Source organism: Carlito syrichta, unplaced genomic scaffold (assembly GCF_000164805.1).
Source record: "Carlito syrichta isolate Samal-C Ts95f unplaced genomic scaffold, Tarsius_syrichta-2.0.1 Scaffold170277, whole genome shotgun sequence".
Lineage (NCBI taxonomy): Eukaryota > Metazoa > Chordata > Mammalia > Primates > Tarsiidae > Carlito > Carlito syrichta.
Window position 1 is genome coordinate 135,570 of NW_007114373.1, and position 15,300 is coordinate 150,869.

The 15,300-nt window shown below is 50.7% G+C and overlaps 1 protein-coding gene across 1 annotated transcript in view; it reads right to left on the minus strand.

Annotated features, from left to right (window-relative positions):
- Positions 1-14,597: 14,597 nt before the first annotated feature.
- GLI4 (GLI family zinc finger 4) overlaps positions 14,598-15,300 on the minus strand; it is a 10,357-nt gene continuing 9,654 nt past the window's right edge. Inside the window, 1 exon segment of the mRNA XM_021709279.1 lies at positions 14,598-15,300. This exon segment is cut by the window's right edge and continues 79 nt beyond it. Within this exon segment, the coding sequence (XP_021564954.1) occupies positions 14,695-15,300 (606 nt within the window). The 3' untranslated portion in view covers positions 14,598-14,694.

Genomic DNA, 15,300 nt, shown 5'->3' on the forward strand with positions numbered 1-15,300 from the left:
ACACTGACCTGCAGTCGGGCCAGGACTGGCCCAGCTCTCCTTGCCTTCCCACTCCTTTCCTGCTCTCCTATAGGGGCAGGCCCCATACAAGGGCCTATGAGAAATAGAATAGAAAACACAAATCAGGAACCAGGCAGGGAGGTGGGGGCAGAGGGAAGTGGACCTAAGCAACTTAGTATGCTCTCAGTTCCTCAAATTACTATGAAGACCTGCCATCAACATAGAAAGGAAATGTGGGAATTCCTTTGGGAAGGTGACACTCACAATGTGGGACACTAAAACTGTTAGTCAATTAGAGGTGGTATATATCCATTACAGAGGACAAATTCAAAGTCTATAAAATTCTAGATTTCTTGATCTGAAAGTAGCTCACTGATAGTCTTCAAAGACTGTTTCCAGGAGCCTGTACATTGAGTTTCTTACCCCTAACTTTAAAAAAGAAATTACAATGATGAAATTACAAGTGGTATCTCTAAAAATAAAAAGAACTTAGAGAAAGGACACTATTGCTCAACAAAGAGATTAGAAGCCAGACAAAGTAGATGGGTACTGAGCTAGCAGAACACAGAAGAGAAATGGAAGAAAAGGATGCAAAGAGCTCACTGTGAGCTGTCTCCAGGAACCAAGGGCCTCACCCCCATGGTTGCAAGGACCCAAATCCCACCCACAACCTGAATAAGCTGGAAGGGACCTCAAGCTCCAAAGGAAAGCAGACCCAGAACAGCTGAACTACAGCCCAGTGAGACCCTGGGCAGAGACTCCAGTCAAGCTCTGCATGGAGCCCTGCCTCACAGAATCTGTGAGGTAATACATGGGCTGTTTGGGAGAAGGTTTGCAGTGTGATACACTAGTGGCCCTAAGAGTAGAAAATGCAAGATCAACAGGGTGTTTCAGGGAACCAGGACCCAGTGGCTGGCCAGGCCAGTCCCGACTGGCACCTCAGTGTCCAGGAGTCAGGGAGAACCTAGGGTATTTGTTCCCACTGTGCTGGATGCTGGGACACATATAAAGATAGACAGACACCACTGGCTGCCCTAGGGGGCTCACAAAGGAGAAGGGAGACAGATGTGAAGGCCCAGCACGTCAGAGGCTGGAAAGCCGTTTACTTGGATGGCATCATCAGTGGGTCCCGAAAAGGGCACTGAGGTGGGGAGAACACTTAGCTCTCAGGGAACAAGGGATCTTACCCACACTGACACTGGCTTTCTGCTCTGTGGTCCCTGGAGCCACCAGAGGGTTCTAGCTCACAAAGGACATGATAGGTTTGAGATAGGAAAAGGGACAGAGAAGTTCACAAACTTTACAATAAAAATGGAGTGAAAGCAGATGCTCAGGTTGAGAAAATATTTATAATTTTTAAAGTCAGCTTCAAAATACAAGTTAGATGATTTACTAGGATTATATTGTATGTTCATTTCTGAGTAACTCTTCCTTAAAATATTTTTGTTAAATGAAGAAAGTGTATTTGACTACTGAACCATTTTATTTCTCTAAAAAGGAAAACACTATCAGAAGTGAAAATTACAAGATCTGACAATTAAGTTTGTGAACTCATCCCAGAAAAAGTACTACATACCTCATTGCTGAATATCACTATAGTCACCTTCAAAGCTATGCACCGACACCGTCACCTGGTCCACCTGTCAAAGTAATTTTTGAACTCTTTTTTTGAAATGGCCATCAGAGCTGTCATTGTATTACCCTTGATGCCCTGAATGTCATCAAAATGTCTTCCTTTCAATATTTCCTTTATCTTAGGGTAAAGAAAGAAGTCACTGGAGGACCAGGTCAGATGAGCAGGGAGAGTGTTCCAATACAGTTATTTGTTTACTGGCTAAAAACTCCCTCACAGAAAGTGCAGGGTGAGTTGGTGCATTTGGGACCATTTTTGCACACACCTTTCTCACGCCAAGATTTTCAGTTAAGATTGTCCTGTTTCTCTGTTAATGTTTATTTGGTCTGCTATGCTTCTCACAGTCAGTCGATGATTTTGATGGACAATTCAACACATTTTTGCAATGTTTTCACCAGTTCTGCTCGTTACTGGCCGTCCTGATCTCTCTTCATCAGTGATGCTTTCTCTCTCCTCAGAAAAATGTTTCATCCATTTGTACACTGCCATTTTCTTCATGGCATTATTCCCATAAACTTGGACTAACACGTCTCTGTTTTCACTTCCCTCTTGCAAAGTTTACCAAGAAATTTAATGTTTGTGTGTTGCTCTAATTCAAGCTCTGACATTCTCATGATGGCACACAAAAATGTGGAGCAATAATGAACACCACTCAGGAAGACACTGCCACATGTTGACACAAACACAGCTGTGAGACACTGATATACTAAGGTTACGAAACCTTATCAAGTTGTTTGTACAGTGCTGCCAGTGTAAGTGCACAGTGGCAAGTTCAGAAACTTAATTGTCAGACTTCGGAAGAAGCAACAAGAAGTTGAGTTGGCACAACAGGAAGTCAAACCAGATAGAAGCAAAGTGGGAAAAGAACAACATAACAACTGGTAAGAGAAAAAGATGAAGATATGGAAGGCAGAAAAAGATAAGGCAGATACTTCTAGATGGTTCCTCTGAAGAAGAGAAGAGGACCAGCAAAGGGACAGCAGCAACTACCCAGTCCTTCAAATATAGAATGGGAGTAAAATTTCTTAACAGTACAGACCTACAGCTATAAACCACAAGAACAGAGAATGGGAAACCACACATCAGTCAGGAAAGAACCAACTATAGACACACAGAATGATAATAGGATGAATTTCAAACACATTAAAAGAGGACCTCTGAGCAAAAGAGGTCAGAGCAAGAAGGTGCATAAGTTATTATTCCATGTATGTGAAGTCCAAAAACAGTTATGGCCATCTAGAAGCTAATATAGTGATCACTTTGGGAGATACTGACTGGGAGGGGAGGCTCTGGAAAGTTCCAAGTCTCGACCTGGGTGGGTTTACAAGAGTGTAATCATATGCAAAAAGTCATGTACAAGTGTACTTAAGATTTGGACATTTTAAATATGTATGTTGGCTGGGCATGGTGGCTCATGCCTGTAATCTCAGCACTTTGGGAGGCCAAGGCAGGAGGATTGCCTGAGCCCAGGAGTTCGAGACCAGCCTGAGCAACATAGCAAGACCTCATCTCTACAAAAAATGTAAAAGTTAGCCAGGTGTGGTGGAACATGCTTGTAGTCCTAATTACTCACGAGGCTGAGGCAGAAGGATCACTTGAGCCCAGAACATCGAGGCTGCAGTGAGCCATGATTGTGCCACTGTACTCCAGCTGGATGACAGAATGAGACTCCAGTTCAAGCAAACAAAAAACCCACCATATCTCAGGAAAAATTAATATCAGATGATCAACACCAGCATATATCTTAGTGAAGCTATTCAAAGTTAGGGATAAGGAAAGGATGATTAGGGGATCCAGGGTGAAGAGGCACATTTCAAGGAGGTCATGGGCTTTCCAATAGTGAGGTCATGGGCAGGCTCAGCAAAGTTAGGCAAGGAAAAAACCCCAAACCAAATCACATTTCCCAAGAACTTGATATCCACCCAAGCTGTCCTTCAAGTGTAAAGGACACCCCTGGGTTCAGGGACCTGCTGGGTGGACAAGCAGACCAAGGTCCAGGGAAGTGATCTGTCATCACTACAGCCTATCTGTTACTCATTTCTGCCACCCAGATGCTGTTAACCCATGTTCTGCACCAAGCACTGGCTGGACACTCTGCCCTGTGAATGAGGGAACCTTTCATCCCACAGGGCTGCTTGAGGGTCAGCAGCCTTCCAGAAGTGCTGCATTGTGGTATGGCAGGATGGGAAGGCCCAAGCCTGGGCTTGGGCACACCTGGGGTCCAGTGCTGGCACCAGCAGGTACTGCTGTAGCAGTGAGCAAATGGCTTCACCTGCCTTAGGCCCAAGAAAGGGCTGGAAGTCACCTAGAGAAAAGTAGAGGCCCATGAGTTCCAACACCAGACACATCTGCACATCTGTCTCCCACCCCTCATCCCATGCTGTGGGGAATTGTCTGGCTCCTCCAGAGCAGGGACCACTGCTTTCCACCTCAGCATACCTGGGGCCTGGTATGCTGTGTTGAGTTCCTGAGTGAATGACTAGTTAGTGTGTGTGACAAGGGAACCAGAACAGACCAACTGCTGAAAGTGCTATTGGTGCCACAGCAGCTGGGCTCCCTGTAGTATCCTCCTGACTCTGAGGTTGCTGTTGAGACCAGCTGTCTGACTCCCTTTTCCCATGATGAGGCCACGCTTTGGGACTGCTCCCCCAACTGAGGCAAAAGGCCCACCACAAGGGAGCTCATGTGGGCACTCCACGGACGCTGAAGCTAAATATGGAGAATCTTGCAGACCCTTTGGCTTGTCTGATCCCCCAGGTGTCCTCCCTGAAAATGCTTGTCTACTTCCAGTTACAGCAACTATGAAGCGGGCAGAGAGGGTGGGAGGTGGGAAGGCATTGTAAGGAAAGCACATGGGCCCTCAAATCCAAGACCTGGGTTCAAATCACAGATGTGGGTAGGTCCTCACCAAGTCTTGGTTTCCCCTCGTAAATCAGGGATGCCAGTGTCTGTCACACAGTGGGGACAGGGCTTCCAGCACTGCTCCTGGCAAAGGACCAGTTAAGCAATGAGTTTATTTGTTTTAAAAGCAAGAACAGCTAAGAATGTGTGCAAATATTTCTCAGACAGGTTGAGTATCTCCTATTCAAAATGCCTGGGACCCAAAGTGTTTCAGATTTTAGAATATTTGTACCATACTTATTGACTGAGCATCTCAAATTTGAACATCTGGAATCTGAAATGCACCAGTGAGCATAGCATTTCCTTTGTGAGTTATGCTGGCATGCTCAAAAAGTTTTGAATTTTGGATGTTCGAATTTGGGATGCTCGACCTGTAATTGCTGATGAGAAAATTTCTTTTTTGTCTCTTGTATTTTTTTTTTTACACTTTCCAAATTTCTTTAAAGAGCATAAATGTATGCTATTAGAGAAAAGAATATCTATTAAAACCGGCCTTTAAGGGCTTGACTTTAACTTTCTTGAGATCTGGGACACGGTCAGGTATTCTGATCTCCCTCCTCAATAAGGCAGCAGCATGGTGGGCTTGGGGAGGGGGCTGGGCCAAGCCCCAGGAGCCTGTTGCACACTGGGAGGTATCAGGGTCGGGGGCCTATGGCCCAAGGGACAAATAAGGGACAAAGAACAGGGCTCAAGAGGGGAGTACCGCATGGTACTCCTGAAGAAGAGAGCCTGGCCATGTACTCTCCTGGGCAGACAAAGTCGGAGGTGCAGTCACAGCGGGTGCCAGCGCTGCCACCGGCTGGGGTGAAGGCTCTTCCTGATCCCTGGACAGATCCTGAGAAAAACAGAAATCCAGCTCCGTGGGGCTGGGGCTGTGCTTAGAGCCCAGATGTCCTCCCGGAGGAACAGCACAGGCAAAAGAGGCAAGCGGCCGGCTGCGGGCGCAAAGAACGCCATCCAGGCAAAGTCCAGAAAGGCCTGCCACTCTCTGGCCTCAACAGCAGGAGCATTCTCGCCACCCTTCCAGCCAGCACGCACTGGTGAAGGGAGAATGCTCTGCGCCTGCCTGGAGGCCTGCGTAGCATGGTCTGCCCCAACACTTCAGCACGAGCCTCCTACGGGAGAAGCAGCCTTCCCCAGCACGCCTTGGTCCATGGCCAGTCCATGGACGTGTCCTTGTTCTGGGCGCATCTATGGAGCAGTTCCCGGCTGGATGCTGAGGACCCCTCTCCCCGCACTCAGAGATCCAATTCCCAGTGGAGGCGACGTGCAGTGAAGGGGGGCGGGGTAGGGGCGGGAGCCCAGACACCGGCTTCTGGGAGGATGCGATACAGCACGGGTCCGGACAATGAGCACTCTCCAGCAGGAGACGAGAAGGCCCCGCCCTGGACACTGACCGAGGGGCGCCCTGGGACCGAGCGAGGGGATCGGGCGCTGGCCGGGGCGCCCGCCCGCATCGCCGCGTCTGCCGCCCGGCCCGGCCACAAGGTTCCCGGCGACCCCGATTCGGGTCCAAGCGCCGCGGTCCCGCCGAGCGGCGGCGGAGCCAGAGCCGGAAGTAGCGGCCCGCGCCCCCACAAGTCCCGCCCTCGCCAAGGGTATTTCCGGGCGCTCTGGGCGACTTGCGGGGGACAGCTCGTTTGGCGGTGTGGCTTGAGGACCGGCTTGGGGACTCGCTCTATGACGGGCTTGGGGCTGCTCGAGGACCAACTCGGCGGCCCTGGCGAACCCCAGGACGGCAGGGTCCTGGCGGTCGCTCGTTGGGCCAGGCGGGCGCCTGCTTGGTGCTGTCCGCGGTGCTGGGGCTTCTCGGAGAGATTGCGGTGAGGCTGTGAAGGGGCAATGGGACGCGGGTGGAGGGCCTGAAGGGCGGCGGTGGGAGCTGGAATGATATGACCCAGCGGTGACTCTTAGAGACCTCTGTTGACGGGTGGGCGAGGAAGTGAGGTGTCCAGGCCTGGGTTGGTGATGGTCTGGGAGAGACCGGCTTGGGCCAGGGTGAGAACGTTCTCAGCCACCGCTGAGGCCAGTGGAGAACCCTCCGACCAACTGAAGGAACCGAGAACTGCAGGGGCTGGGGGATAGACACTGGGAAGATCACTGCCCTCAGACACCTAAGGTCCCGCCTATGGCCGAGCACCGCCAGGCTACAGGAGGCCAAGAAGGCAGAGCTGGAATCTATGGTTGGAGATGAAGGAGCTGATTCTGGCCCAAGTAGGATAGTTTGAGCTGCCTGTCCAGCTGTCTGAGTAGGCCCTGGACAATGGCCTGTGCAGGGGCTGGACAGGAACTCCTGCTTTGGATGAAAAGAGAACGGAAATTCCCAAACTTACACGTGATCAACATCACTTGGGGTATCTGAATAAATCCAGATTCTCCGGCTTCACTTTAGGCTTGCTGAATCTGTTTCCCTGGGGTGGGACCTGGGAGTCTGTTTTTCAGAAGGCTTCTCAGGTGATGTAGTTGGGTAGTCTCTTAGTGGGTTCCTATGACCCCATGAAACATGATCCTAGAGAATGCAAGGCAAAGGGGCCTTATGAATGGCCAGTAGTTCATAGCACTTGGATGTGATCAGAGTGAAACCTCCAAGACCCAGGGCATGGAGGCTCATGGAACTGTTCCAGGTAGTATATACAGCATGAGCAAAGGGAGAACCAGGCCATGTAAAGTTGACAGAAATGTATTCAGAGTCTCAGAAGACACTGCTGAGAAGCCCTCCCTTGGCTCTGGTGGAGCCAGTAGCAGCCGCAGGAGTCAGTTATCATGCTCTTGTACAACCAAGTTGTCCAGAACACCACTGATGGTTAAGGCATTTCATCTTCTTAGATCTGAGGATGAAAGGAGCTCCATTCTTACTCTCGAGACACCAGAATGAGTTTTCCCAGTGGGTCTGCACACATACAGGCTTGAGATCTCTGTAATTGGTATCATTCGGCACTGTGTGCTCATGATGCCTTAAAAGGCGCTGTAAGAAAACAAGGCCCATGTTTCCAAGGACCATGCCACTATTCTGGGACTGTTGCAGGGTGACTGAAGATCCGTTGGTGTTGACCAGGTTCTTGGTGCCATGCACAAAGAATTGGATGAGTAGTTTATTTAGCAAAAGGGCAGAGAGGATGGAGCAGGCCCAAGCTGGAGTAGCGCAAGAGCAGCAAGTTAAACAAAGCCAGGACCTTACATAGTCTTCAATTTTGCAAAGTTTGCAAAAAAGAAAACATTCTGATAAACGTTTTTGGGGTTAAGTGTACATTCTGGGGAGGGGTAACATTTTAGGTTACTGCACATGTCTCTACCACCATCCCATAATTTTAATTGTATATATGAGATGCAGGCCATATGCATTAGCCACAACTAGCTCTTTTGCATGGATAGGTTACAGAGAGTTCAATGAAGCCCTTGTTGTTCATATGCCTGGGGTGTAAGTTTTATGGCCTTCTTATCTTGTCCCAGGAAGGGTTGTCACTTATGTTGTCCTGGGAGGTTGATTTAACATTTCAGTTAATTGGCTTATTTATTTATTTTTGAGTTGGCGTCTCACTCTGTCACCCAGACTGGAGTGCAGTGGCTGCTCCTGGCCACTGCAGCCTCGAACTGCTGGGCTCAGGCGATCCTTCCGCTCAGCCTTCCAAGTAGCTGGAACTACAGGTGCACGCTACCACGCCCAGCTAATTTTTGATTTATTGTAGAGATAAGGTCTTGCCAAGTTGCCCAGGCAGGTCTCGAACCCGTGGGCTCAGGCAATCCACTCACCTCAGCCTCCCCAAGCGAGGGATTACAGGCTGAGCCACCGAGCCTGGCTTAATTGGCTTCTTTTTTGCTTATGTTCTGTCTTGGAAGGTTGATTAACATTGCAGGTCTATGGCTTCTCTCCTTTTCCCATGGCTTCTTATCTGTTGAGGCTTGCCTTCCAGTCTTCACCCTATTTCCTGCCTCAGGACCATGACCCCGAAGACATTCTGTAGTCTGTAGAGTTCCCCCTTTACCATGGGCTCAATTTGGGGCGAGTCCCCGAGCTGTGTCTATGCTGTGAGCTGGAGAAAAGGGGCATTTTACCTCCCTGCTTCAATCCTGGCAACAGCCCCAGGGTTTCCGAGCACGAGATCTTTGCCTAAGGGTTTTGCTGTGGCCACCACGCTGGAGCTGGAGGTGGTGTCTCTCCGTGCATCTCAGCTTCTGAAGGAATATTTAGTGGTGTTGTTAAAAGTTTTGCTACATGAGTGATATTCATAGGTTTCCTATCCAGTGTGGGTTATCCGATGCCTCTCCATATGCTCTGCACTCAGAGTCCCCTCCCTCACCACGTCATGAACTCAGGTTTTTCCACATTCATTACATTTGTAGGGTCTCCGTGTTAACTCTGATCCCTGACAACCAGAGCGTCTACCCAAGGCTTTGCCACACCAAAATACGCATTGGCTTCTCCCCAGTGTGAATGTTTTGATCCAGAATGGAACGGAGACTGATCAGGTGCTGAAACCCTTCCCACATTCATGAAATTCGTGAGGTCTTTCTCAATAAATTCTCTAATGTTTTATTACACCTGACGATCAACCAAATGTCTGTCCATACTTATTACACGAGTAAGGTTTCGACCCGATGTTCTCCCCAGGCGCCACATTCCCAGTGTCTCTCTCTGGTGGGAGTTCTCTGGCGCAGGATGCTTTGGGTTCTTGCTGAGGCTTACTAACACGTGCGTCTCCTGAAGTACTGGCTGCACGCGGCACACGGACGAGGCTTTTCTACAAACTGTGGCCTGACGCCATCCGAGCACTGAATAAACTGTGGTCTTCAGAATGTATCCTTTTGTTAACGTTCGAATGCACGAGGCGTCTTTGCCCTCCTGCTACATCCCCCATAGGCCCTCCACCTTCGCCATGCGAACCTATTTCTGCTTGGCCAGCTGGTGTCATGATAGGCTCTCCCGCTAGGGGTGCCAGAGAAAGAGGCGAGGCCGGTGAAGAGGGAGGGAGGGAGCTGCTCCTTCCGGTTTCTTTGTACGGCTTCCGGTTCGGCTGCAGCTCCGTAGTGTCACCACCTGGCGCTGTTTCTTCACCCCGATAGCTGGACTGCCTTCTGCAGCTGGTAAAATCAGGTTGATTCCCATCCCTGCAGAACCGGCTTCATCTCACGCCCTTCAGAGACCACAGATCCTAGCCAGGGGTCTGGGTCCTAGCCTTCAGGATCCCAATAATTCCAGCCTCTTCCCTGAGTTTCCACATCCCTAGGGTAGTCTTCTTCCTGCAGTTGCTGCCTCTGAGATACCTTAGAGTGCTTTTTGTGCCTTTTCAGTCACCTACTTAGCGACTTTATATGAGGAGGACTCCTCAGAAAAGCGGAACTGTTTTTTGGAGGGCAGGCCCCTTCTAGTACAGGTTTCCCCCCTAGGTAAGTGTTTTAGGAACTCATGGGCATCGGTGTGCAAGTTAGCATTGGCGTGAGAGGCTGCGTGCAGCTTCAGTGAATTTTTTTGGAGATTTTTTTTCAACGCATTTGCTCGCTTCCTGATAGATTTACTAGCGCGCCTGCCCACACCACGCTGCGTGTACAGCAGTTTTTGACCAAAAAAGGCATGACCCCTGTGCCCCACCTTCCCTGTTCACTCGATCTTGTACCGAGTGACTTTTTTTTTGTTTCCCCGATGAAAAAAGTTCTCAAAGGGAAACTTTGTTGTGCTGATGTGGAAGCGGTGAAACAAAAAATGGCAGAAGCACTAGAAGGCATCAAAATTGACAAGTTCAAAAACTCTTGAGCAGGGGAAAAGCCGTCCTGGTGTATTGCATCAAATGAAGAGTACGTTGAAGATGGACTGAAGTTTAAACATGTAAGAATAAATGAGCAATTTTGTATAAATAAATTCGGGTTTTGGGGGGTCTCCCCTCATACATAGTTAACAACTTATGATATTAAATTCTATTGAAATTGATGAGGCATCTGTCTCTTGACTGGATCCTGACTTAGGTACCCTTTCTACCCTCATTCGCATACATCTCCATGCCCTAGGGTTCATCTCTGATGCTTGGTTCCCTCATTTGAACTCTGATCCTTCTGCTCAGGTCCTTTCTCCCAGTCTGAAATAAGGAGTTAAAAAAAAAAAAACCAAAAAACCCAAAACATGAATTTCTCTAGACATTTGGAAAAGAATACTAAAACAGGAACAAGTCACTAATTGATTGCATATGTGTTTGTCAACAGCTCATCCATGAACCAGGCCCTGTGCTATGTGCTGATGTAAAGCAGTGACTGTGAGAGGTCTGAACCTGCTCTTGTGAAAAGTGTGTGTGTACATGCACATGCAGTGGGGTGGGGCCAGGGCAGGAGACAGATACCATGCCACATGACAAAGTAAACACATGGGACAACAGAGAGCCATGTAATGTCACAAACCCATCAAGACTGCAAAAACTTAGTTGAAAAAATCGTGGGAATGTAGAAGTATCATAGCTAGGGGCTTTGCCCCTTGGTTCCCCGAGTCCGGAGAGCAATCTGAGAGTAAGTAACCAGCACAGTCTATGCTCAGTGTGTCTGTGAGGGTGTTTTTGGATAAAATTAGCATTTGAATTTATGAACCAAGTGATGCATTAACATTGGAATCTGTGTCCTTTTGGGCTTCATCCAATCAGTTAAAGGCCTGAATAGGGAATTCCTGCCTGACTATTTGAGCTGGGACGTTAGTATTTTCCTGCCTTCAGAGTTAAAGGGATATTTCGGCCCTTTGTGGGTCTTGGGTCTGCTGGCTTTCAGACTGGAACTTGTATCATTGGCTCCTCTGCTTGTCAGCTGCAGATCTTGGGACTGCTCAGTCTCCATAATCATGCGAGCCAATTCCTTATAATAATTCTCTCTCTCTGTTCACACACCTTATTAGTTCTGTTTCTCTAGAGAATGCTAATACATCATTTTGCCAATTAGCAAATAGATAAAGAGATTGAGAGAGATGTTAGTAACTTATTTAATCTCACAGCTAAGTTTTTTGTTTTGTTTTTGGTAGAGATGAGGTCTTACTATGTTGTCCAGGCTGGTCTTGAACCCCTGGACTCAAGCAATTCTGTCTCGGCCTCTGAAAGTGCTGAGATTACAGGCATGAGACACAGTACCCAGCTTAGAGCTGGGCTTTAAATTCTGAAGTCGGTTTTCTTAACCAATACATCATGCTATATATACTGATTTAAACATAAAAACTGTTCCGCTACTTGGAAGGCTGAGGCAGAAGGATTGCTGGAGCCCAGCAGGTCAAGGCTGCAGTGGCTGGGAGCGTGCCACTGCACTCCAGTCTGGGCGACAGAGTGAGACTCCAACTCAAAACAAACAAACAAAAACTCAGGTGTGGTGGCTCATGCCTGTAATTCTAGCACTTTCAGAGGCTGAGCTGAGAGTATTGCTTGAGCCCAGGAGTATGAGAACATAGTGAGACCTTGTCTGTACAAAACATAGCGAGACCTTGTCTGTACAAAAAATTTTTTTAAGTTAGCCAGGCATGGTGGTGCTTACCTGTAGTCCCAGCTACTCAGGAGACTGAGGAGACAGGATAACTTGAGCCCAGGAGTTGGAGGCCGCGGTGAGCTATGATCTTGCCTCTGCACTCCAGCCCGGACTACAGAGTGAGAGCCCAACTCAAAACAACAACAGACCCTTGTATCTAACTGAAGTCTCCAAACTTAAGCTCATTTTGGCCCTTTATTTGCGAATCCACAGGCATGTGGAGCCTGTTCCACACCTGTCACAAGCCCTCCTCCCAAGACTATGACTAAGTCAGCTCTCAGCCCTCCCCTTGTCTGGGGCTCCTGGAAGTTGTTACAGAAGACCCCTTTTCCTGCAGCTCCAGTGCTTTAGGGTTCAGTGCCCTCTCTATAACGTTAATTTCCTTCTGGGGTCAAAAGCAGACACCACCATAAACAAAGGTTCCTGGTCCCTTGCTGGCTTCTCCTGATAGTCCGTCACATTTGCCGGAGCCCACCCAGGCCTCAGGTGTCCTCTATCAAGACTCCACTTACACTATCTCTAGGTTGTTGACAGTCATTTCAGGAACCCTTTTTAATTTTTTTTATATATATATTTTTTGAGTTGGAGTCCCACTCTGCCATCCAGACTGGAGTGCAATGGCCGCTCCTGGTCACCGCAGCCTCGACCTGCTGGGCTCCGGCGATCCTTCCACCTCAGCCTTCCAAGTAGCTGGAACTACAGATGTGCGCTACCATGCCTGGCTAATTTTTTGATTTATTGTGGAGATGAGGTCTCGCCAAGTTGCCCAGGTGGGTCTCGAACCCACGGGCTCAGGCAATTCACTCATCTCGGCCTCCCAAAGTGCTGGGATTACAGGCTGAGCCACCAAGCCCAGCCAGGAACCCTTTTTAAAATGGTGATTTGCTGTGTGCCTGGCACCATGCAAAGAACTCTACACGTTACATCCTTCCAGCCATCTAATGTGCTGTGCTATTTTCCTTATCAGAGGCAGAATCAGGTCCCATGAGGGACAGTAAGTGCAGAGACTAGCATCAGGACTGGCAGACCCTAAACCTGGGCTCCTAGAAACTATGATGTCATTAGGAAGATTCCCGATCACTTAGGGCAAGAGGGAGAGGCTGAAGGCCGAGAATTCAGGTTCAGGGTCAGAGGAGGGAGGGCAGTGGTGGTGTGGGGTGGGAGGTTGGCCGTGCAGCTACAGAGGCTCCAGGGGCGCTGTGTTCAGGTTCCTCTCAGGGAACGCAGTGTTGAACTGCGGGCTACAAGCCAGCCCTAGGGCCGGCTACCTGGACAAGACGCCCTGGTGTGATGCAAATCAAACGAGGGTGAGGAGGGACGTGACTTGGAGTCCGGAGCACAGCACAGGCAGTACCCACACGTCAGGAAGTAATAACATGTCCTGTTCAACTGGATGCTGATAAACTGGGTGGGCACGAGTTAGAGAACATGCCCTTAAAAGCCCGTCTGGATCCTGCCAGACCGCTCTGGATTCCAGGAAAATGCTGTGCAGATCGGGACCTTCTAGAATCAGCCCAGTGCCCGAGGGCTTGGAGAAGGGCCAGACACCCGGATAGACGCAAATACAACTTCAACCCATTACGGCTGATCCTGACCGACAAGGGCAGGCACAGTGACCTTGCTGTGGGTTTACGGCCCGGCGCGGAGGAGCTGCTCTGCGGAACGCTCAGCGCCACGCCTCAGTTTGCGGGAAGCCGGGTCAGCGCGTGCCAGCGGCTCGCGGGTCTGGTGCGGGCTGCCGCGTGTGCCTGGACCCGCCCCCGCCTGGCGCCGCTCCGCCTCCCGCCTGGCCCTGTCCGGCAAGGCGTCTCCAGCCCACTTCCTGAACAGTCTAGGACAGCGTGGAGGACCGCTGGGCTCTTCTCTTTGGTAGCAGCCGGCCCAAGTCCAGCCTGTGCACCAGGTGCACGAAGGATGGTCCCTGCAGAGCCTGCTCCTTGGCCTGGGTACCCAGGTTCCAAAGCCTCCCGCTACCCACGTGTGTACCGAGAAGAAAGGAAGGCGGGTAAACGTTCTTACCCCCACTTTTCAGGCCAAGAATCTGAACCCCAAGGACACCAGCAAAAACGACTGCAGGTGTGCTGACCCTGCAGTGGATGTCTGGCAGACAAGCTGACCTCCAGCCCTCACCTCTAGACTGACGCTCACTGGGCACAGGGGGATGTAGGGTGGGGACCCAAAGCACCTGGTGGTTATGGGACCCTAAGAGCATGGCCTAGAGAGGGAGGCAGGAGCCTCCCCCAAGGGGCTGCATGGGTCCTGGTGCCGCAGTCTCTGAGGCAGGGAATGGGCTAGCCAGTCATGTTCCTGGAACTCCTGATGAAACAAGGTCCCACTCCTCAGGAGGGGCCTGGGTTCCTCTGGCCTGTCATCAGCATTAGGCAGACCTGACTACTCCTTGGCTATGGATCTGGGTAAGTTAGGACATCCCCAGGGCTCAGGCTTCTCCCTGGGGACCCTCGGATGGCCCACCAGGCCCCAGGGAAGGTCTTTTTGGAGCAGCCCTGTCATTCTCGTCCCCCAGCAGGTCCTCAGGGATGGAAAGCAGATCCAAGGCCTGGCCCAGGCAGGCGCCGGCTCCCACTTCCATCAATCAAAAAGAATTTATTGGGAACACCTGGCATGCGGTGCTAGGCAGTGGCAACCAAGAGGACTGAGGCGAGACCCTCGCCCCCGCCCGGCTACTCGCGGTAGTGCACCCGCTGGTGCTGGATGAGCTGGGAGCTCTGGCCGAAGGCCTTGCCGCAGGCGTTGCAGGCGAAGGGCTTCTCGCCCGTGTGGGTCCGCAGGTGTCGGAAGAAGTGCGAGCGGCCGCGGAAAGCCTTGCCGCAGTCGGCGCACTCGTAGGGCTTCTCGCCTGTGTGGATGCGCTGGTGCTCGATAAGCACGGAGCTCCAGATGAAGGCCTTGCCACACTGGCTGCAGGCGTAGGGCTTCTCGCCCGTGTGCAGCCGCTGGTGGCGCACCAGGTTGGAGCTCTGGCTGAAAGCCTGGCCGCACTCGCCGCACTTGTAGGGCTTCTCGCCGTTGTGGATGCGCAGGTGCTGCGTGAAGTGCGAGCTGTGGCTGAAGGCGCGGCCGCACTGGCCGCACTCGTAGGGCTTCTCGCCCGTGTGGATGCGGTGGTGCTGGATGAAGCCCGACCAGCCGCGGAAGCGCTTGCCGCACTCGTGACAAGCGTAGGGCTTCTCGCCCGTGTGGATGCGCTGGTGCTTCAGCAGCAGCGAGTTGTACTTGAAGCTTTTGCCGCAGGCCTCGCACCTGTGCGGCTTGGCCCCCCGCGGGCT